This window comes from Phaenicophaeus curvirostris, chromosome 1, assembly GCF_032191515.1.
Source record: "Phaenicophaeus curvirostris isolate KB17595 chromosome 1, BPBGC_Pcur_1.0, whole genome shotgun sequence".
Taxonomy (NCBI): domain Eukaryota; kingdom Metazoa; phylum Chordata; class Aves; order Cuculiformes; family Cuculidae; genus Phaenicophaeus; species Phaenicophaeus curvirostris.
This window is the reverse complement of record NC_091392.1, coordinates 12,752,232-12,775,229: the sequence shown is the minus strand read 5'-3', so window position 1 is coordinate 12,775,229 and position 22,998 is coordinate 12,752,232. Positions and strand designations below refer to the sequence as shown.

The window sequence follows — 22,998 nt, the reverse complement described above, 5'->3', positions numbered from 1 at the left end:
CCAACACCCCCAGGTTCCTCTCCTCCAGGCAGCTTTCTAGACAGACTTCTCCTAGTCTGTAGCACTGCATAGGGTTGTTGTGCCCCAAGTGCAGGACCCGGCATTTGCCCTTGTTAAACCTCCTGCCATTGGACTCAGCCCAGCGGTCCAGCCTGTTCAGATCCCTTTGCAGAGCCTCCTTACCCTCCAGCAGATCAACACTTCCACCCAGCTTGGGGTCATCCGCAAACTTGCTAAGGGTGCACTCGATGCCTTCATCCAGGTCATTGATAATGACATTGAACAGGGCTGGACCCAGCACTGAGCCCTGGGGAACCCCACTTGTCACTGGCCTCCAGCTGGATTTCACACCATTTCCCACCACTCTCTGGGCCCGGCCATCCAACCAGTTTTCCACCCAGGAGAGTGTGCGCCTGTCCAGGCCAGAGGCTGACAGTTTCCGAAGCAGAATGCTGTGAGAAACCGTGTCAAAGGCTTTACTGAAGTCCGGGAAGATACATCCACAGCCTTTCCCTCGTCCAGTAGCCGAGTCACTTTGTCATAGAAGGCGATCAGGTTAGTTTGGCAAGACCTGCCTTTTGTGAACCCGTGTTGACTGGGCCTGATCACCCAGTTCTCTTGCATGTGCTTCATGATAGCACTCAAGATCTCCTGCTCCATGACTTTCCCTGGCACTGAGGTCAGACTGACAGGCCTGTAGTTTCCTGGATCCTCCCTGTGACCCTTCTTGTAGATGGGCACAACATCAGCCTCCAGTCCAGTGGCACTTCCCCAGTCTTCCAGGACTGTTGGGAGATGATGGAAAGGGGTTTGGCCAGCACATCTGCCAGCTCCTTGAATACCCTTGGATGAATCCCATCCGGCCCCGTAGACTTGTGGGTGTCTAGTTGGGCTAGCAAGGCTCTGACCACCTCCTCTGGGATCATGGGAGCCTCATTTTGCTCCTCTAGCTCCTGGGTTTGTACACAGAGGGAACGACTTTCTTTACAATTAAAGACTGAGGCAAAGAAGGCATTAAGTACCTCAGCCTTTGCCTCATCCCCTGTCACTGTTGTTCCTTCTGTGTCCAGTAGGGACTGTATGGTCTCCCTAGTCCTCCTTTTATTATTTATATATTTATAGAAGGATTTTTTGTTATCTTTCACAGACTTGGCCAATCTGATTTCTAGCTGAGCCTTAGCCCTTCTGATTTTTTCTCTACACAATCTCACTTGCCTCCTGTAGTCCACCCAAGAGGCCTGTCCCCTCTTCCAGAGCCAATAAACGTTTCTCTTCCTCTTGATATCGCTCAAGATCTCTCTGTTCAACTAAGCTGGCTTTCTCCCCTGCCGGCTTTTTTTCTGGAACATGGGGATGGCTTTCTCCTGAGCTGCTAGGATTTCCTTTTTGAAGAGTTCCCAGCCCTCATGGGCTCCCTTGCCCTTGAGTACTGTCTCCCATGAGACGTTGCCAACCAGCCTTCTGAAGAGATCAAAGTCTTCCCTCTGGAAATTTAGTTCTACTGTCCTGCTAACCACCCTCTTCACTTTACCTAGGACAGAAAACCCTATCATCTCATGATTGCTTTGTCCTAGAATCACTTTGTCTATGCCTTTTTTTAATTCTTATTTATATAACTTTCTTAGAAGTAAATAAATCAATTTCTCAGGTAGTTTGTGAAGTAGAATCAGTTCAGTTCCCTAAGCTGGCTCCATGTCCATCTTTGGAAGACCTAATGCTAGCAGGAAAGACAGGAAAGAGCAGGTCTTTCATCACCAGCATGGATTTATTTTCTTTTTGTTACTGAGTATGGATGAGCTAAAGTTCATCTTTTTCACACCAGCCTATTATGGGGCTGTGTTTTGGATTTGTGATGAAAACTATTGATGACACCGTGGTGTTCTGGCTGTTGCTGAGCAGCACTTGTTCTGGTGAGTAGGCTGGGGTGGGCAAGAAGATGGGAGGTGACATGGCTGGGAGAGCTCACTCAGACTGACTACAGGGATATTCCACACCACAGAATGCCTTGCTTGGCAATAAAAACCTGAGGGGGGCAGAGGGTGTTGGCCTAGAAGATAGCTTTTGTTCAGAGACTGGGTGGGCATTGATGAAAAACACCACTTAGTGTCTTTTTTTTGGTCTTCACTTTTCTGTTTTCTTCACTTATTAAACTGTCTCTATATTGAGCCATGAGTTTCCTTGCTTTTCCTGTTCTCTCCCATGTCTCTCACCATTGCAGGGGGGTGAGTGAGCAAGGGGCTGTAAGGTACTTAAGTGGCTGCCTGTGGTTAACCCACTGCATAGTTCTTATGTGCTCAGACATCTCATTTTGTGCTTTTCCAGTGATAAAACTCTGAATAGGGTCCCAGGGGAAACTGCTTATCATTTGTAACTTTGACATTTTCTTAGCATTGCTTTTGATATTTCACCTCTTCCAGGCTGGATTTTGAAAAGGAATCTGTTCTGCCTGGTGAATGAGGGGAACGTGATTGATCAGGAGACCTAGGAGGGAGTTGGCATGGACAAGTAATGCTTAGAAAATTTGAGTTGGTCTTCAATTTTAACCTTCATTGACACAGTATTTTTGGAAACATTTAAGAAATCTCTTCCACATTAAGTAAGAATTGTGCTGCATTTAAACACTTTGAATTTAATGCTTCCATGCGATTACCTTGTGGTAAGCCAGGCAGGTGAGTTGATCAGCTCTCCTGACTTCGCTTCAGTTAACATTTTCTGGGGGAAGCTGTAGAGTTTTCAGTTGGAGTTAATAACCAGTTTATCATATGCTGCGTGAATGGTAGTGGCAGTAGAAGAAAACAAGATGTGCAGAATGATGATTCCCTTTAATCAGGGGTATGGATGAAAACAGCAGCTTGATACCCTGGCCTGGAATTGTGGAACAATAAGCTTCTTATGTCAGTGGAAGAACCATTTCATTGCAAGTTAAGTTTATCAGAACTAAGTAACAGATTTATGACTATCTGTAGGTTCAGAAAATGGTTTTAGGCTACTTTGGCTTCCTGGACAAAGCCAAATTCTAGAAGCCAAATTGGCCTAGCGGCCAGTTCTAGTAATAAGTGTCCCTTTCTTGTCCCAGTCTTTGTTGTATGAAGCCCTGATTCTTTGTGCCAGTGCAGGTATAGCCGAGGAGCTGATGCCGATTTGCGCAGAAATGATTGTTTTCTGATGCTTCATCGCAAAATCACCAGATGTCAGTGCAAAAAAAAGTGCAGGAGTGTCTGACTAGGGATTTGGGGAAAAGGAGAATACCACTGGCAGTATTGCTCTTTTCAGCATGGCTGTGATGGTTTGCCGCTATGTTATCTTGGACATTGTGTAATTCCTACTTTTAGTCAGTCCTCTGTTTCCTCTGTGTATGTGATGATTGAGATGATCTGAAGATGAGCATGTGGTTCTGCATTTTTAGAATCCATCTGGTTAAAACAGTCTGGCTTCTCAGAAGGGCACAACGTTGTTCCATCTTGTATGATTTAGGCCTGTTTTCAGGAACTATTGCCGATTCTCCTCTGCACTGCCATCATTAGTAGGAATTTTAATGGTCTCTTTGGAGAGGGCCATAGCTCAGCAGGACTCCATTAACTGTTTTCCTTAAACCTTTTTTCTTTTCTTGCTTTGATGCAAAATGTCTAGAAATGCAGTGGAAGAGCCTTACTTGGTTTGTGCAGGAATCCATCTGCTCTTCCCTCTGTTCTGATCTGGTCATATTTCATACCACTGTGTCAGAAGCCTAAGGGGAGGTGAGCCTTGTCAATCTCATGCCTAAGTATTTTGTTGATGTAACATGACAGATCAGATTATTGAAAAGAAACAAACAACCCTACAGCCTTACAACAGTGTGTTCCTGTGCCAAGTTCAAAATAAAAGTTTTTTCATGAGATATGAATGTTACAGCCCTTGAAGTTTTAAGGGAGCATAAGATGTGTTAGCAAGGTGCAGCAAAAATGAGGGAATAACTGTCGTACTCTGTAGTAACTCTTTAAGAGCATTGTTTTCATATGATAATTAGCTCCAGTCAGGGCTCTGCCTTACTGTTAGAGGGAAAATGTAAAAATTCAGCTAGACTTGAGTAGTCCAGGTAAGAAACCTTATTTACGGGTTATCGAGCAGAGCATACATTAATAGCTTTTCACAGATTCTACCTTGGAATGTTATTTTCTTGAAAGGCAATGGGTAGTTATTCAGTCTTGCCTTCAGACTTCAAAATAAATAAAATACAAGTTGTCATGTGTCTGTAATAATAACTTGTGTCTTTGATGATGCGTTCATAGTAATTGACCTCAAAACAATCGTAAGTATACAGAAGGCTGCAGGACTAATCTCGATCAGAAAACATGACCATAGAGATCAAAGGTGTTTGAACGTTGGCTTTGAACAGTAGTGGACTCGGTGTAACTTTTGCTGTCATATTCTGCTTGTAGGTAAAAAGAACATACTCTCATGGTACGTATAGAGCTGGCCCAATGAGACAGATCAGCCTGGTTGGAGCAGTTGATGAGGAAGTGGGGGATTACTTCCCTGAATTCCTTGATATGTTGGAAGAATCACCATTCTTAAAAGTAAGGACAGAGGGAATGGGTTGGGAGAAGGGGGACAATATTCTGTCTAGTGCTGTTGTAATAAAGTGAGGGTATGTGATGCTTGCTTAGATAACTGAGTGGTCTAATTAATAAACATTTTCATTGTGACAAATAAAGGCTGCTTTTAAAAGTTCTAAAAGTAACTCACTTCAAAATTGTGGCTTGTATTTCCCATTAGTGTACACTGCCATGGGGAACACTTTCTAGTTTAAAATTAGAGAGTCGTAAAGACAGTGACGATGGTCCCATTATGTGGGTACGTCCGGGAGAACAGATGATCCCTGTGGCTGACATGCCAAAGTCACCTTTCAAAAGGAAGAGGTATGTTGAATTATTTTGCTTGATGAATGTCTGGTTAGTGTTCTTTCTCTACGCATTTGTTTTATCCCATATCTTTTACTAGTAGATACTGCAACTTAGTAAAAATTTCTGTAAATCTGCATATCAAAGTACACATCTAAGTTGCTTTGTTTTGTAAGCATGTGGGATTTTCTAGAAATTGTTACTATCTGGCCAATAGAGGTGAGAGTCCTTTTTGGAGCTTTAGGTGGAGTTTAAGGTGACAACCACAGGGAAATGTGAATAAGCATTCAACTACTGATGTATGCTAGGAGACTGGAATTAATACCCCTGGTCTTAAATGTGAGTGGATGTTTAAAGACTTCAGGGGACAGGGGCCTCTCTCACCTGAGAGGTAGCACCGCCAGCAATAAATGATATATTTAAGCGTTGCTGTGGTAGCATCTATCGTTACCAACATAAGAGTAGGGATGTCCTCTGCAGAACTTGAATGTTATGAGAAAGTATGTCTTTGGAGTCTTCTTGTTCAAACATGAAATGGGAGCACACAAGAATTGGAAGTAGCACCAGGTGCCTCAGAAGGAGCAGAGACACGCTGTCCAACCATGAAGAGATGCAGTTAAAGCCAAAGACCATCTGGAATTGAATCTGACAAGGGATGCATTTTAGCACTTGGACTTCTGCAGGCATATGGACAGCAAAAATGGAAATGTAATGTGTTTGCTGAATGGGGCAAAGGGCCTGGAGACAAAGGACAGAAAAGGCCAAGATACTCAGTGCTTTCTTTACCCTTGTCTTTACTGATGAGATTTACCTTCAGGAATGCTAGGTCCTGGAGACAGTAGGAATGTCTGTAGCAAGGACTGCTTGCCTTCAGTGGAGGAAAATCGGGTTAAGGAACCTAGGAGACACATAGATTAGACATAAGCCCATGGGATCTCATGGGATGTGCCCATAAGTACTGTGGGATCTGGCTGATATCATTGCAAAGCCGCTCTTAATTGTCTTAGAAAGGTCATGGCAATTGGCAGAAGTTCCGGAGAGGTGAAGAAAAGCAAATGTCTCTCTAATATTTTGGAAGGATAAGAAATAGAATCTGGGGAACTGCAGGCCAGTCAGCCTCATCTTCGTCTTGGGAAGGATGCAGTTTCAAACATGAGGGACAAGGCAATCATTGGGAATAGCTAGTATTGATTTATTAAGGGAAAATTATGCCTTATCCGCCTGGTAGCACTGTACAACAAGATGACTGACTCATGAGAGGAGTGCTAGGGGTGTTGTTTATCTCGACTTTAACCACGCTTTTCATGCTGGACACCTGAACAAAGGACAAACTAGTCTGATGGATAATGAAGTGGATCCAGAACTGGCTTAACTGACATGTTCAAGGGACTGTGATCAGCAGTGTAAAGTCCAGCTGGATGGCAGTTGCTACTGGAGTAGCCCAGGCATTAATATCTTGTGCCAACATTGTTCACCATCTTCATTGCAAACTATGATGAGGGCACAGAGCCCACCCTCAGCAAGTTTGCAAGTGACACAAAACTGGAAGGAGTGGTTGATGCACCAGAGGGTTCTGCTGCCAGTGAGAGGCACTCTGAGAGGCTGTAGAAATGGGCCAGCAGAAGTCTCCTGAAGCTAACACTGGGGTGGGCAAAGCCCTGCACCTGGGAGGAGTAACCCTGTGCATCAGCACAGCCTGGGACCCAACCGACTGGAGAGCTGCCCAACAGAGACATTCTGGTGGAGGACAGACGGGCCACAAGCCATCCATGTGTTTTTGTGGCTAAGCAGGCCAGCAGGCTCCTGGACAGGATTGGGAAGAGTCCTGCCAGCAGGCTGAGGGGATGATTCCTCCTCTCTGCTTATCACAGGTGAGACATATCTCAAGTGTCTTGGCCAGTTGTGGGCTTACCAGTCCAGGACAGACATGAGTGTACTGGAGCAGGTCTGGTCATGTGGAAGACTGACATGGAAGAACTGGGATTTGCCCTTGAGGAAAGAAGGCTCCGTGGGATCATAGCAATGTGTATAAGCATCTGATGGGAGACCCCAAGGAGGACACTTTTCAGCATTGGTGTATGGATGGTTGAACATTAGGACACGTTGCCCAGAAAACTTGTGGAGTCTCTGTTTGGAGTTGCTAAAAACTTACTGTACATGGTCATGAGTGATTGCTGTAGTTGAATGAGGGGAATTTGGACTATACAGACTATACAGTCTCTATATGTCCCTTCCAACCTCGGACAGTCTATGATTATAAGCAGCTCTTGGGAACATGGTGCACATAGCATTGGCTCCAGGTGGCCAAGAAAATGGTTTTGTGGCTCTGTTCATGCTCTGCAGTGTTTCTTCACTTTCATTAAACCCTGAAGAAATAATGTTTTGCTATTTCCCATTCCCAGTTCTGTAACATGGAACTAAATATACATACATGTTTCACACTGGTTTGGCAGAAACATGAATGAGGAAGAATGACTTCAAGGACAGTTGAAATATGTGTCTTATAGTCAGGAAGCAGCAAAGGCTGGTGGTTCCCTGCCAAGGACTGATCACAGTAGGGCCCAGTCTTTCAGTGCCTGAAGGAGGCAGGTAGGGGAGGCCTGGGGTTTGGAGACCAGATTCAGCCCAGGATCCAGTACATCAGGCAGGTGTGTGGTGGAGGGGCAGGTCTGAGGTCACGCCAGGAACTCCATCGGCTCGTGAGGATCAGGTCCAGCCAGGCAGGCTGGGAAGCAAGTTTGTGGCCCAGCACAGCTCTCACTGAGGTGAAGATTGGTGCTGCTGCAGCATGGCTCAGGCCAGGACTGAAGCCCTAGGCCTAAGCTTAGATAGAGCTCCTGGGCTCTTTGTCCAGGTTTGTGGGTGGAGGCTGCGGGTGAGGCTGCTCAGTCATTAGAGCTGTTTAGTGCACTCAGGCCCTGACGCTGAGGTGGTGGTATTATTGTTTGGTTTTTTTTTTTTAACGCATAGATGCTCTGATTTGTTTTGCATAGCTCATAACATTTTTAATTTGTCTTAGGTGTTACTGTTTTTCTCATTAGACTCATTCTTACTGAAGGGAGAAAACATGTCATATTGGCTCTGGTGGAAACGGGTGTTTGAGAGGAATTTCTGTATCACTAATACGATTTTTCTTAAACAGAACTACCAATGAAATAAAAAACTTGCAGTACCTACCTCGTACCAGTGAACCCCGTGAAATGCTATTTGAAGACCGGACACGAGCCCATGCGGATCACATAGGACAAGGTTTTGAACGACAGACTACAGCTGCTGTGGGAGTACTGAAGGCTGTGCACTGTGGAGAGTGGTACGTGCCAACTGACTTCTTCACCAAAGCATTTGAAAAATACTTGCTGGAATTTCATTTTATAATGTACGAGGAGCTTGGAATAGGTTAATCTACTGTTAGAGATTTAATGAAGGCTTATTAGATACGGGGATTTCTGCCCACCCCTCTATGTGCACTAGATGTGTTTCTCTGCCCTCTACTAGATTCGGTCCAGTTTTGCTGTGTGATTGAAACTAGAAGAGTGCCTTGCGATGACAATTAGTAGTAATGTATTTGTGTTGCTTTAACCGAGTTGATGTTAAATGTAGAAATGCTTCACGCTTTGCTTTCAGTGGTGTGTATGGACTGACCTGAGTTTCTGCCTCAGGTGCTCATGAAGACCTTTCTGCAATTCTTTGTGCTGTCTGCAGATGAGCAGAATTTTTCTGCTTCTGCTACAAAGTAATAGATATTTTTTTTTAATGGCTTTTCACTAATGGTAGATGAGCAAGGAAGAATCTTTTTGGAGGTTGTATGATAGTCTTTGATGTCTGTCTTTTGGAATTCCCATATGAGATTCAGGAAACCAACGTATCTCATTTGAAGCTGTTCACATTTTAGCCATATAAAAAGCCTGGCACAGAGGTTAAGAGGCATTTTTTCAGGATCTTTTGCCCTTCGTTTGGAAGAATGACCATAGGTTTGGAGGTTACATCTGCATACTTAAACAGTAAAACGACCTTTTGCCTTTTATATCTAAAATTTAGAAAAATGAATTCCCTTTGGATGACGCGTTGCAAATTTGTGTAACAGTGCATGAGCTCATTGAGGTAGAAAATTGAATAACTGCCGTTGGGGAGGAACTGGATTGTTCAGCTGTTAATGTGTTTTTATTCTGGGCTCTGAGATTTTGCGGTTTACTTCCTCTTCAGGTTGGTGTTTGCTGGAGCCTTAAACATCCAGCTTGCTCTGATTGTGAGAAGCTGAGGTGAATGAAGATTGAGCAGTGGTAGCTGGGCAGAAGCTGAGATGCTTTGTAGATCTGATTATTTTAAATTACACTTCACACGTATGTGGGACAGGGAGACTCAAAGCTTTATCAAAGAACGTAAAAAACCCAGCCAACCAAAACAAACAACCCCCTGTCCCCTAAAACTTGCATGCCTGTGGAAATTAAGAATATAAATAGATGGTAATTTAAATGCCTGTGGGAACTTCCCATTCTCACCCCATACCTTTATAACAAGATCCTCTGTCGTTAGAAATAGTTACATGTTCGTTTACACTCTAAAACCACATTTTTTTCCTTTTTTGATCTAAACCATCATCTTTTCTCATATGTTGGAACTCCTGGAAAAGTGTGTCTATTCGGCCTCCATTAAAACTCCTGCTAAACTTTAAAAATGAATGGAATTAGTAAAAATAAAAATCATGTAGGTTAAACAGATTAATTGTGTAGATTAATTTGCCTGAAAATAGGCAAAGCTACCCAACAAACTTAAGTACTTCAGTTTGTGGGGGATAAGTTAACTATCAACATTTCACTTCAGTGTTGAGGACTGAAAAACTTACCTTTTAATACAGAATAAAAAAATTGAGAGGAGGAAAATATATAACACAATAAAAATTATCTATTTCAAGCTGGATTTCACCTCAATGATATAATTTCCTTTCAATTTTTTTGGTGTGGTTTAAAAAGCCATTTCACTGTCCTTACATGAAGAGATTTAATCAGGGCTTATGAAAATCAAGTGTCATGAATTAGTGCAACACATTAAGTTAGATTCTGATATTAGCTTTTCTGTGATTTGTAAGCCTTATTTTGAATGAAACAACATGCATGGCAGTTTTGAGAATCTGGGTGGTTTGATGTTTTTTTCAGTCTGAGTAGTTGAACAAAGCTGAAGGTCGGAGCTGTTCCAGGGGTGAGTAGGGCACTGTGGCCATAAAAATGCGCGTGTTGGAATGGTGAGATACCACATATAAAATTCATGTTTTCTTTAAGGAAAAGGTAAAACAATTTCTGGAGTGGCTAAATGGAGGTGTTAGTTTGTCTTTAGTCAGTACAAAAATGAGTCGGGCGTGCAAAAATAGCTTTGTAGTCAAGGAGCTGCTGTGAATTGAAAGAAAGTGGGATTTATTTAGTAGTTGATAGGCGTGAATGTTAGTGGTCTGTAGGATTACTGTTGTCTTTCAGAAGAGACAGGAACAGAGCTGTTGAAAGGCAAAAAGCAGATTTAGGGAATAAAGGACAGAGCTGGAAACAAAATATAGTGTTTGGTAAAACAAACAGTTTATGCTTTCCCAGGCTCTTGATTTGAGATGTTTTGGAAAATTACTGGATTATGATCTCCTTTTCATTTCTGTGAATATTTACAATATTTAGAAGAGCTCTGGCTGTTGCTTGCAAACATTTTATGCCTGCACTGCATGGAAGTATGTTAGAGGCTGATGGAGTGATTATGCCGATGACTTAAAGCCATTTTTGTGGGTGCTATGGAGTGTGCTTTAGAACTTGGGAAATGCCAGTGAAATTTTAAATTATGGAAAACTTGGAGTTTTTTACATGGGAGATTGGGGTGAGTTTTTACAGGGACAGCGAAGGAGGCACCTTTCCAGTTTGTGTTCCAGAGTGTGATGTTGTTGTTAGTGCTTCTCTTACATGGTCATAGGAATTTGTTACATGTCGCCAGACTTTGTGCATTAGGTCAGAAATATTCTTGGTAAAACCTGTAATCTTGAATCTAATTTGAAAAATTACAGCAAAAAGAGACCAGCCCTTTTGAACAATGAGGTTAAGGAAAAAAAATATTGCCAAAATTATTTCTAGCAGTGCTCAAGTGGTGACTAAAATGGATTTTTCTGAAGTGATCTTATAGTTCCGTTTGAATTTAATGTCTTTTTGGACATCTAACTAAACTATTCTGCTACTGGTTTGCTTGGGGGTGGGTGGGGCAAACATCCCCAGAAAACTTCAGATTTTACAAAATATAATCTCAAAGTTGTGCTAAACATCAAATCTACAAATGCAGAATTAAAAAATACCTGGTAGTAATTTTTCTCGGTGTTTGCAAAAGGAATGTCATGCTTTGTGACAGTGTTGAAGCACACAGCGCTGCTGATGGATTCTTTTGCACACACATACAGGGACTGGGAAAATGAGTGACTTAGTCTTGTCTGATGCATAAAACATAGACAACTGCTGTGAATACGTGGCCTTGGATTGAAGTTCTGTTAGTATGCAAATATTCCTTATATTTATTTTAATTCTTACCTTCATTTACAAATACTGTTAACTCCAGGTGCAGATACACAGTCTTAAATGAACCAAAACTTAACTACGTTATAAGAAATAGATTAATGTAGCTAATATTTCCAATACTCCTGACTAGAGATGCTTCTGTAAGCTTTTTGCTTTCAGTGCATAAATTCTCCACAGGAGCATAGAGACCAAAAGTTAGAGACGTTTTAATCTTGGTAAAAATGGAAGTAAAATATGTGGGCTGAAAATTCTCCTTAGCATTCTTTCAGTAGTTGATCTGGGATTTTTTTCCCCCTGAAAATAGGCTCAAACTGGTTATTTTTTGCTTTATTGAGGTCATGACCCAAATAAATCAAACATGTCTTCTCAGTGTAACAGGTCCAACAAACTGTACATCCCTGCCTGCTGCGTGAGCATTAACGCCACCACAGAGATCTTGCTTCTAAAGCAGAGTGCTTGAACACCCAGCAAATAAACTCTGAGACCTGTTAAGCTGTTCAGCTGCCTTGGCTCCTGCCTGGGCCCCAATGAACCCACACTTGGGGTGGGGTGGAGGTGGAGGAGCGGAGTAGTGAGAGCTAGAGGCCAAGGGCCAGCCCAGCGTGGCGTGGGCAGGAGGCAGGAGGGCACCCTCGGTGTTTGGGGTCTCTCCTCTGGGCTGTCACTGTGCAGCAGCCAGATGCAGGGAAGGTTTTGCCCTCCTGTCAGCCCTGGGAGCACTCTGCAGAGGATGAAGGAAGAAAGCCATCAACCAGGCTCTCCCTGGCTGATGAACTCCAGTGTGAATTTTAGTCTAGAGAAAGAAGTCTTCGTATCACCACATTTTAAAACAAATCCTTTAAAACTGGGGAGGGGCAGATTTAGAGTAGACATTAGGAAGAATTTCTTCACCATGAGAGTGGTGAGACACTGGAACAGGTTGCCAAGGGAAGTTGTGGCTGCCCCATCCCTGGAAGTGTTTAAGGCCAGGTTGGATGGGGTCTTGGCCAGCCTGGTCTGGTGGCACGTCCCTGCCCATGGGGCAGATGATCTTTAAGGTCCCTTCCAACTCTAACTATTCTGTGATTCTAAAAACCAGACATCCTTCAAAACCAAACACATTGAGCTTATTTTTTTTGTTTCCCCTGAAGAGCTGGCTTTGGCTTTTAGATCAGAAAGCGATGAGGATCTCTCAGCTGGTTTTGCCATTTGGTAGCTAATTCTAGATAATATCTCTAAAGGAATTTATATAAATAAATGGCTGCATTTCTTTGGGGGAAATGTTGTGGGACAAGTTGAATTGTCCTGGCGGTTGGAACGCGCAGACAAACCCTAATTCAGATTTGCTCTTTTGTAGAAATATATTTTTAAGGGATGTTTTGTGGAGGGTGCCAGTATTTGCTGCTTACTGGCATTGTGGCAGCTTAATGTAGACTGAGCTTTCCTCCTGACTGTGAACAAGGTGTTCCCTGCCGAGGAAGTCAGCAGTGTTTGCCGTAACACTAGTCTGACTGCTGCAACTGAGGTGCCTGGTGGGCATATCGTGTTAGTGTTGACAGAGTAAGCCCAGCCTCTCCAGGGCATCTGCTTTTCAGCACTGAGGCAGACAGAGGTTGGTTGAAAAATAAAAATTAGTAGTGCTGAGTTTTATTTACCTTTCACTGCTGCTTTTTACAGCCACATGTAAAGAAATTGTGGTTAATTCATTTAACCAGTTTAATGATGTTCAATTGGAGAATTAGCCATTTTGGACAAACTTTTTTTCCTCAAAATGTAGGTTGCACTAGAATTGTTGCATTTACAAATTATTTGTTTTATCCTTGCATGCAGACTTTATTATTCCCCGTATCATGCCAGTTTCAGCTTCTGACTGTGTAATTCTTATTCTTTTGCAGGTCTGAGCAGCCTCGTATAACCAAAGATGTAATTTGTTTTCATGCTGAAGACTTCTTAGAGGTAGTTCAGCGAATGCAATTAGATTTGCATGAGCCTCCACTCTCACAGGTAAGCGCGCTATGAACTGTTGATGAGGTGTCCTCCGAGTCCTAAGTCAGAGTTTTCACCCACTTTTTTTCCCCCTCCTTTTTTGTCCAGTGTGTCCAGTGGGTTGATGATGCAAAACTTAATCAGCTGCGAAGGGAAGGCATCAGATATGCCAGAATCCAGTTATTTGATAATGACATTTACTTTATCCCGAGGAATGTTGTGCACCAGTTCAAAACAGTTTCAGCTGTGTGCAGTTTGGCTTGGCACATCCGGCTCAAGCTGTATCATTCAGAGGAAGAACTTTCTCAGAATACAAGTGCTGTTGAAGCAGGGACCTCTGCAGACCCTAAGTCTTCGGTTATCGGACTTCAGACTGACAGCAGAATTTGTACGATAAGCAAAAATACCTCCGAAGACACCAAATTGTCAGATGCTCTGCAGGCAAAATATCTGCAGCAAGAATTCGTGCCAATAAAGCATGAACCGATTGCGTCTCACCGAATAAAGGAAGAGCCTATGAATGTTGATCTTGCTGAAAAGACAGTGGCACCTAATGACATCGGGGGACAGAATGTTCAGACAAGATTGGATCGCATTGAATTGACGGCATTTAAGTTGGAAATGGATTCTAAATTTGAAACTGGCAACAAGGACTTACAAGGCAAGTTGTGCCCTGGAGGTCATGTACATCCTGATGACACAAGACAACATAGTTCATCATATCCAAAACTGCATGGACAAAGAGAGGATGATTTTTTGTGCTAAATTTGTATATATGGTTTTAAATTCCTTTTTAAACTTAATGATGTAATAATGTAAAGATTCATAAATTCTGTGAGGCAAGTTTGTGACTTGCTTTCGCATCTGTTACAGAAAATAGTTATGTAGCTTTGTAACATTCCTCAGTGCCTGTCCATAACTGTGAAGTATCAAAGCACTTAGGGCCAGATGCACTGTAAACACTGCAGGTTTAACATAAAGAAGTCTTTAAATAATTTTGAGTTGTAGGTTTTAGAGTAGAGCTGACATTTAACATATATATTTTTTGTAAGATGAGCCAGAATTCTTTTTGACAATTCCAGGCTTTTCCATAGAGCTTATTTATACCAATTTTTTCATTTTAAATGTGTCAGCACTGTAGTGTAAATATCTTTTTTAAAAATCTTTTTAGTGTGATTTATACTGAAATGTGAGCCGCTTAATAAAGGTTCATAATAACAGATTGGTTTTATTTTTGGGTCTGCAAAAAATAATTCAGTTAAACTGCCTCTCTAAAGGGTTATGTTTCTACCTGCACTAATGCATAGGATGCCCTTACGCCGTTGCGGGGTGAGGTGCTATAGCAAATTGAGGTAGAGCTGAGGCATTCTTTTAAATCGAGATGGGTCAGAATGTCAGATCAGGCCTCCCTGCACAGGATTCCTTACAGTTGCTCAGTAAAGGCACTCCCCAAACTCCTGCTGTCAGGTGTTAGCGTGGAACAGAGAGACAAGCCTTCCCCTGCTGCAGAGGGCAGCTGGACACCTGGTGGGCTCCAGGAGTGCTACTGGTACCTTTGTGCATCTCTCAATGAGCTGGAGCAGGGGAGCAAACTCCCTTCTGTGCTGGCCTCTTCCCCCTGCTCAAGCAACAGTTCCATTTCCCATTAAAAAAATAAAACCCACCCCCCTTTTCAACCTAAATCAGTTCTCTGACTAAAATGAAAAATGAGGACATTTAAAGGGTTACTTAGCAAGCTGTAAAGGCCTCAGCTCACCAGTGTGTCTAGTACGAAGATTCCTCACGAGTCCCAGGTTGGAAGCAAGAGTTGTTTCATTAAGAAAGTAATAGTGGTCTCCAAGTTAACTGTTCTCTCTCCCCACCTATGGAATGCTTGAGTTCTCTTAAGCCATGTTCTGAGGGAAGAGGATTTCAAGGCTAGCTAGCATCTCGTGGTAGTGGCAAAACTCTGTCATTTAACTTATTTAATTGTGTGTGTAACATATTACTGCATAGTTCTAACACATCTGAGTGATACTTCTTTTTCAGGTAGCTACAAATAGCAGTTAACAACCTTTCTTTCATCTGAGTGTTTAAGATCCTAGGGCTGTTATTTCCAAAGCCCTGTGTATCTCTGATTTTTTTTTTCCCCTTTAACTTTCTGAAAGTACCCAGTTTATAACCTTTGATGCACTTAGTGATAGCTCTGGCTCTATTCATAGCAATAGAACAAAGTGATTTCCAGGTGATGTCGAATGCAACTGCCTGAGGCCCTTTGGTTGCAAATGTTTTTTGTTCATAGGTTTTTAAAATTCAAAATGTTACTGCATGCTTAGGCCCAGCACTGAAATCAGCCATTTGACAGATGAGTGCCCTGATGCGTTTAAATTTAAAATGTCAAGGAATTATTAATTAAATCAATATTTGAATTGCTAAACATTGCTCTGACATAGCCATAATTACGTATTAGAGAAGCAATAGAAATGTGAATCTCTTGGATGTGGCTAATACGTCCTCAAGTCTTTCTGCTATTTCCTTTCATGCTGGCTAAGAGGTTACTGCCAGTTTTGCAGCCTCAGGGATCTTGCTTTCCCCTCAGCCATGAGCAAATGATTCATGTGTGATGTGGTAAGTTATTACTCCAGCGGATTCTGATTTGAAAAACTGATTGGTTTATGTAAGAATTTGAGCCTTCCTGATAGAAATGTGGTCTCAGCTCCCTTTGTGTTTTCTGGATTATCTGGAAACTCCCACCCCTAATCTCTCTGGCTTTATGAACATCCGTACGGGATTATGTAGCCTTCCATTCCCATTCTCTGTGCCAGCTGTTGGAGACCAGTAAAAAGGAAGAGCTGCAGGTTGTAGTTTGCCCCAGGCATGCAGCTTTCCAAGTGGGTTAGCAGAAAATTCCAGCTTTATCAAAACCAGCCTTGCCAGGTATTGCATTTAAAAAAAAAAAATCAAAAAAACCCCCAAATCCTGACTGTTTAGTTTACTTTACAAAACAAACCCCAAACCCAACTTATTTTTATTTATGTTCTGGTGGTCTGCGTGCTGATCATTCATCCTGGTTCGAGTACTTTTTTTTTTTTTTTTAAATGTGACTTTACATGTAAGAGCATAATGTTTCCTTTGGGAGACCTGCTCTGGGGTCTCGGCTGATACAGCCTCAAATTTGTGCTTGGGTAGGTCTTGGTTCTGAAGCTTTGATTCAAAACTGCCTACATCTTCAACACATTTTTTCTTTTTTTGGCACTTCTCGGAGATGAAAAAAAGTGGCAGTTTTTGCAGTTTTTATGCATCCTTCCTTTTTTATTAGATGCGCAGACTAGATGTTCTTTTTTTAGACAGGATTCCTCGCAGACAGGGTATGAGCAATCCCAGGATTGCCAGTGGCTGTCTGAACTGCCTTTGTATTCAGATGCATACACAGGCTGGGCAGACGGGCTGCATTAGTGTGTGCTTCTTACTGTGCTTTAAAAAACAAAAGATGACATTTTTGTCCTTGACCTGTGGCGTGTTCATTTTGATGCAGTTGCTCTTTGCGAGAGGAGTACTTTCCCTGGGAATCTCAGCTCCCAAATCGTTAGCCTTGCTTTTGGTTTCAGGTCTTGCTTTTGGTTTCAAGTGCTCCCGTGTGACCTTCCCTCCTGCTGAGTACAACTTCCTATTCAGACTTTTGCTTCAGCAATAAATCTTTCATGCCTTCTGATGTGTGGAAACTAGTCTTTGCTTATTGCTTTTTCCCCTCTCCCTGGATTTCAGTTTTATATAAATCTGTCATTTCAGCTGAAATCCCCAGTGGTTCAGTTGTCTCTCTTGGCCTTTGTTCTGCAGATTGCAGAATCTGCTTGGGGCCTATTGCCTGTGCTGCAATGGTGTTGACATCTGTGCGTTTGCAGTGGTGTTCCAGTTAATGACACAATGTGCAGAACTTTAGACATGTTTTCCTAGATATCGGTACCATATTTGTGGGTAGCAAACAATCGCGTTGTTACTGTCGCTACCGGTAGCTTTCAAGACTGTAGCTGCTTTTGGTTTTTTAAATTACTGGATCTTTTGCATTTCACTGGCAACTGACTTCGTGTGTTACCGGTGGTGTCATCCCCCAGCCCTCCTATGCCTGCAAATTGACTCTGAAACAGCATTTTCATTACAGGTACTGCTGGCATGCAGATTTTCCCTTCCTTGTTACTATAGTGAATATTTCAATACTTCTTCAACTGAAATATTAATTCTATCTAGTATTAGAAATAAAGTATTATTTCAGAGGGTGATGATTTAAGTATTCATCTGTGAAAGAATTCCTTTGTGAAAAATGAAATTGATTTTTAAGCAGATATACATGTGCACAGTAACTAAGTTGGCATTGCAAATCATATAGGAAACGGAAACATAAAATAGTAGAATGTTGTGAAACAGGTCTGAACATTACAGGCATGGAAAATTGAATAAGTCTTCCAAGAAACACAGGGCTGGTATTCATTGATCAAACTCACTGTTTTCTTGTATCTGCATGTGAATAAGGAAGCTGAATTGATTGAAATAAACCCATGTTTTCTCTGTGCTCATTGGCAAAATAAACTGTTGTGAGATGGTAGACGACCACCTGACCTGACTAGGATGAAACTGTACCAATTCTGATAAAGAGATAAAAGAACTTTGCAGGCTTCTCAAGTGTAACTGTATTCGTTTTTTCTAGAGGTCAGATATTCAGACAACTTTGTCTTTGGGCAGACCAGCGCCTGTTACTGTACTGTGAATGTAACATGTTGGAATTGGAAAGGACAAACTTGTCACTGATCTGTGCTTTGCCGTGAATGATGCTGTTGAGAATGTTTTCTTTGATTGTGAGTCACTGTGTTCACCTGATGTTTTATTGCTTTCTCAAATGGATGAAATGCACTTTAAAAACTGTAATAGGCGATACTGGTATTTTGTGCAGATCCCACTGAATTTGCAGTATACATGGGAAAATTTGGGAAACTTTGCTTCCCATCAGTCACTCATTTCATTTTTCTTAGAAATGCAGAATTTATTTTGTGTTCTGGTCTGAAGCAGTGATTAACTTCACAGTGTCTAGGTTGCTATTTCTATTAGAACCATCAGGGATACTGACTTTGCAGAATTAGTGTATTATATTCTAACCACTGTTTTTCTCTGTGCGACGATGCTAGTATTTCCTCTGCTTTGGAGCTGTGCTGTGCTTGAGTGCCAGCTAAACATTGATCTTCTCGTGTTCTGGTCATGTTGATAGATGAGCCTGCTGATGTGGGCAGTAGTCCTCAATAGTCCTTTAATATTTGGTGTACAGTTATGATAATCTGATACAAACATTGATTAAAACAGCAGTTTAAACTTCTATTTTTATCAAGTTTTATTTTTCAATAACTGTTTTTGATACTTAAGTTTTCTTTTACCAAATAATTTCCAGCCCACACTAATGGAAGCGCAGTGTTTGGTAGAGCTTAGGCTGGGGTTTGAAGGACTCTGCTTTTCACGTCAGTTTTTAATCTGGTTGTATTGAGACCAAGTGGGGCAGTTGGCTGAGAAAGCTCTTCCCTAAGTGTCTCGAGAGGAAGAAAACCTTCAGAATTAGACCTGTGCAAGGGTGTAACGTAAGTCAAGACTGCTAAAGCAGCATGTAGGAACACTCAGGTACTTGTCTGTCTAATCGATGCAGTTAGGAGCTTTTGTTAAACATCTTCTAGCAGTGATTTCTTTATAAACTTAAAAAGGAACACAGAGACAGTACTAACACAGATAAACGAAGCTTGGTTTCTCACTTCTCTTCCCCATTTCTTACTGTCATGCTGCACTCTATGAAGATTTTTACCTTTGCCTGCTTGTGAGGTTGCTATGTTAGAAAAGGCAGAGCGAGTGAAATAGCCTAACTCAGTACCAGATTTTTCTACCCTTTTTCCAATTTCAGTACAAGGAGAAAATGTGGAACCACTGTGGAACGGTACTCTAGTGGTCCCACGTCAGTGATTCCTTAAATCGCCTTAGTCCAAAAAGCCTAATGCTCTTCTGCAGCAAGTTGCTACCCAGGCCTGTTCAGGTCTGAAAGGCTCACATGGAGACCAACTCCAGCCAAACCTTAAAACAATAAAGGTACAGTGGAAAGGTACAAACATTCTTTTTCAACTCAGCGTAGTTACTTTTTACCTCAGTCTTAGTTAAAAAAAGAGAAAAAGTTGTGATGTGTTCCACGATAGTGCTCTGCTTTCCATGCCAATAAAGTCAAAGAGCATGTTTCTGAGGATGCAATTGTTCTGGAGCTTTACTGCTGAAGAGTGATGTTATTTGTTCCCAAGATACAGTGGTGTTAAAATCAATAACACCTGCTGTTGTTACAGGAGTCTTGAGTTTCTGAGTGTCTCATAATTTCACTTTTGTCAATAGCTTTGTGTCACCCAACTTCTACACTGGGCAGATGTGACAGTTTCTGTGGGGCCACTCTTAAGGTTTTGATTCTGTAAAACTGTGCGTGTATGTCAGAAGAAAATAGTGCATCCATGTCTGAATTTCTTGTGTAGCCCAGTGCTGTGCCAGCCTGGTTTTTAATCTTGTTGCCTGGCCTAGCAGTGCAGTTTGGGTGGGTGCGCACACGTTCTTAGGGCACTTGGGTTAAAGGTAGTTGAAGGTGGGGAGGCATATGTCACGCAGTCGTGTTTTTTCAAGTATAAAAAGAACAGAAGATTGGATGCTATTCTAAAATGGTGATAAAGCAAGAACAGCAGCATGAACAGGTAATAGAATATTTTTGTTTCATGACCTTCACACAACTGCATTGAGTATTTTCTTTAATCAGACAAAAACAGGTACTCATAATGCATGCTGATGTGTTCAAACATGTATAAATGATCTGAAGAGAAATAAATTATGTAGAATATTTATCTGTATATATTACCAATATATATTATGTATAAATATATATAATCAATATATAATAAGTACTTACAGTTTCATTTCGGAACAGCAAGTTTTTGAACTGCATTTTAAAACAAAGATGCTGAAGGCTGAGTTCTCTCCTGCAGGCCCCATGTCAGCTGCTGCTGTCACCCGTGACCAGGTGTCCTCTAGGGTGCTGGGCTGGTCATGTCTTTCTGTCCCATTCTCCTGAACTAGTATAAGTCATGTTGGCATCAGCTTCCCCTTTGCCCTCCCAACTTCATCACATCTGCTTTGCACTCATTTTCTTCTACTTAATGAAGATCAGAATGTAAATTTAACAGAAGCTGTAAGGAGAACTGGTCCCATCTCCAAGCCGTGGATGGTGCCTTTGATGGTGGGGTAATTGGAAATCGCTGTGTTAGCTGAACACCGTAGCTCTGTACGGCCAAGGAACGTGCAAACAACTGTGCGTGCTGCCACATGGCTGTGTCTTAAGAACATCGTGTGCTGAAGGAAAGAAGTTGGTTTGTGTGTGACTTGTGGAGTAGAGCAGAAGAGTCTCCTTCAGCTTTCACGATCCCTGTCACTTTTTTCAAGGTTTATAAGCCTTGCAAAACGGGGGGGAAGAAAAATCCAATCCCAACCCAAGCACTGCAATTGTTGGTATTTTTCTGTTGATTTAGAGGCAGCAATTAAAAGATTTGGAACAACTGTTCAATTTATTGAATTAGAGATGCCAAACTTTCAGATAATTGTTACATCTGTGGAACAGAAAGGGTTTATTAAGGGGGCAGAGTCACCATTGTGGCCCATTTTGCTAATAACATACTAAGTCCTAATGAGAAGAGTTCTTATTCTTCCATTATTTGTTATGTGATCTGTTAACATCACCAGCTTCAGGGAGGAAAGCTGCAGTATGGATTTTTTGGGGACATTGTGTGAACAGGGCTCTTTTTGCTTTTTATCCTGTGATAAGTGTTGGAGGAGGAAAGACTGGGTGCTCAGTTCTATGCTTGGTGCCAGAACATACCAGACATAAGCGTGCGTATGTATTTGACTTGTCTAAAGAGCTTAAATGCTTGTTATGCATTTGCAGCAGTGTTTTTTAAGTGCTTCGCACGCATTTACCTTAATTGGAGGTAGATCTTTAGCTACTCTTTTTCTCCATAAATTTTTAAATCATTCAATGAAAAGCTCATGTTAGGTCTATCTTGCCTTCAATGGGCCACGCATGGAATACTGCACCCTACACAGCTTGGTGACCCGTGACAGAACTGCAGATAGAAATTAAGCGTGTTCTCTGTACCATATACACACATACACTTACGTGTAACATGTACATGTGTGTGCTCACTCTTGCATTTCCTGTATTCGGCATGCCTGAGAGTTTATAAGGAGATGAACTCTTCTTCCCCTACTCCCCACAGCTCAACCTGGACTGCTGGCACAGTTCAGCTACTACCTTTTTTTTCCCTAGGTAAACATAGTGGTTATTAATTTAAGCTACTGAAACAGAAAAGTGCTTATTTTTAGTTTTTCAGACTGGAAGTGGATTTTCTGTCAAAAAGAAAATGCTCAGCCACTTTATTCCTTATTTGCTCTTATTTGGCAGCTATCAATTGTTACAGACTCTGAAAGCAAACTTAGCACATCACAGAAATTACTGTTAATTGGTTATTTTTTGAGTGACAGTCCTCTTTCCAAGGATTATCCCATATGTTAAATGTTCTGGGGCAGAACATTGTGGTGCCTTTGAGATCTTCCACCTGCATATGAAGAGCCTGTTGTATCTTGTTCCGCATAACAAATAACAATCCTAGTAGAACAGGTGATGTTGAACAAATACTTTTATTTACAAGAGCCTATGTGACAGTTTTAAAATAAAAAATGGAGCCAGTCTGCTTTCAGTCTTCAGCCTGGTTTAGATGAAGTCTCCTGGTGGACTGACTTCTTAGTTGACATTCTAATTTGGATACCAAGTTTGTGGCAAAACTATAATAATCCAATGATCTGGTACCAACCTCAGCACTGAAAACCATGTAGTACAGCTTAGTCTCTTCGTATGTAGAAGATATTGTATCCAAGTTCAATCATAGCTCCAATAAGCAAGGCCCACAAAGGGATAAATACATAGGCTAGTTTCATTGTAGTAAATCCTTGCAGTTTAGCACAGAGAGCAAGGCAGAAGGCTAACTTCAGCAGCATTGCAATGAGATACCAGGCTTTTTTCTTGATGTTTTGGGAGCCATTGCGAGGGTCAAAGCCAGACTTGCAACGTCCAGCCATTTTTACAACTAACATAACTAGAAGAATTGTGTCAAATATCCAGACTGGAATAAAAATGAGGAACCAGTTCCATGGTGCTTTCTCATCCAACTTTAGCACCAGCATGATCAGGAAGAGTAACGTGAAAAGCCATGTCAGTAGGACTCTTTGCGCCAGGGACATTCTCATTTAAACAGCTTTGAGAGAAAGTCTTCCACTGTCAGCAACAACCTAACAAAACAAAAGAGGGGAGGAGGCATCAAAAGATGTCACTGCACAACCATTAGGCATATTCCTGAACGGAGTAACTTTTCCCACCCCTTCCTACCTCACCTATGTACCCTTTCCTAGCATTTCTTCCACAGCTGCTGTCCTCAGTGAAGCGCTCTGTTTTGGTCCTGTCCACCATTCAATTTAAGTGTCTTGAGACAGCTTGCGTAAACTGCCTTAGTCTACATTTGTTCTCTGAAACAAATTAT

General features: G+C 41.8%; 2 protein-coding genes across 4 annotated transcripts in view; one reads left to right on the top strand and one right to left on the bottom strand.

Annotated features, from left to right (window-relative positions):
• RSBN1L (round spermatid basic protein 1 like) overlaps nucleotides 1-18,719 on the top strand; it is a 56,682-nt gene extending 37,963 nt beyond the window's left edge. For both annotated transcript variants that reach the window (XM_069879211.1, XM_069879134.1), the window contains 5 exons: nucleotides 4,419-4,556; nucleotides 4,756-4,898; nucleotides 8,023-8,190; nucleotides 13,288-13,396; nucleotides 13,487-18,719. In XM_069879211.1, the coding sequence (XP_069735312.1) occupies nucleotides 4,419-4,556; nucleotides 4,756-4,898; nucleotides 8,023-8,190; nucleotides 13,288-13,396; nucleotides 13,487-14,143 (1,215 nt within the window). In that variant the 3' untranslated portion in view covers nucleotides 14,144-18,719. The remainder of the gene's footprint in view (nucleotides 1-4,418; nucleotides 4,557-4,755; nucleotides 4,899-8,022; nucleotides 8,191-13,287; nucleotides 13,397-13,486) is intronic.
• Nucleotides 18,720-22,083: 3,364 nt separating this feature from the next.
• Nucleotides 22,084-22,998, bottom strand: part of TMEM60 (transmembrane protein 60) — a 322,734-nt gene continuing 321,819 nt past the window's right edge. For both annotated transcript variants that reach the window (XM_069879803.1, XM_069879719.1), the window contains exon 2: nucleotides 22,084-22,750. In XM_069879803.1, coding sequence (XP_069735904.1) covers nucleotides 22,304-22,708 — 405 coding nt within the window. In that variant the 5' untranslated portion in view covers nucleotides 22,709-22,750 and the 3' untranslated portion in view covers nucleotides 22,084-22,303. The remainder of the gene's footprint in view (nucleotides 22,751-22,998) is intronic.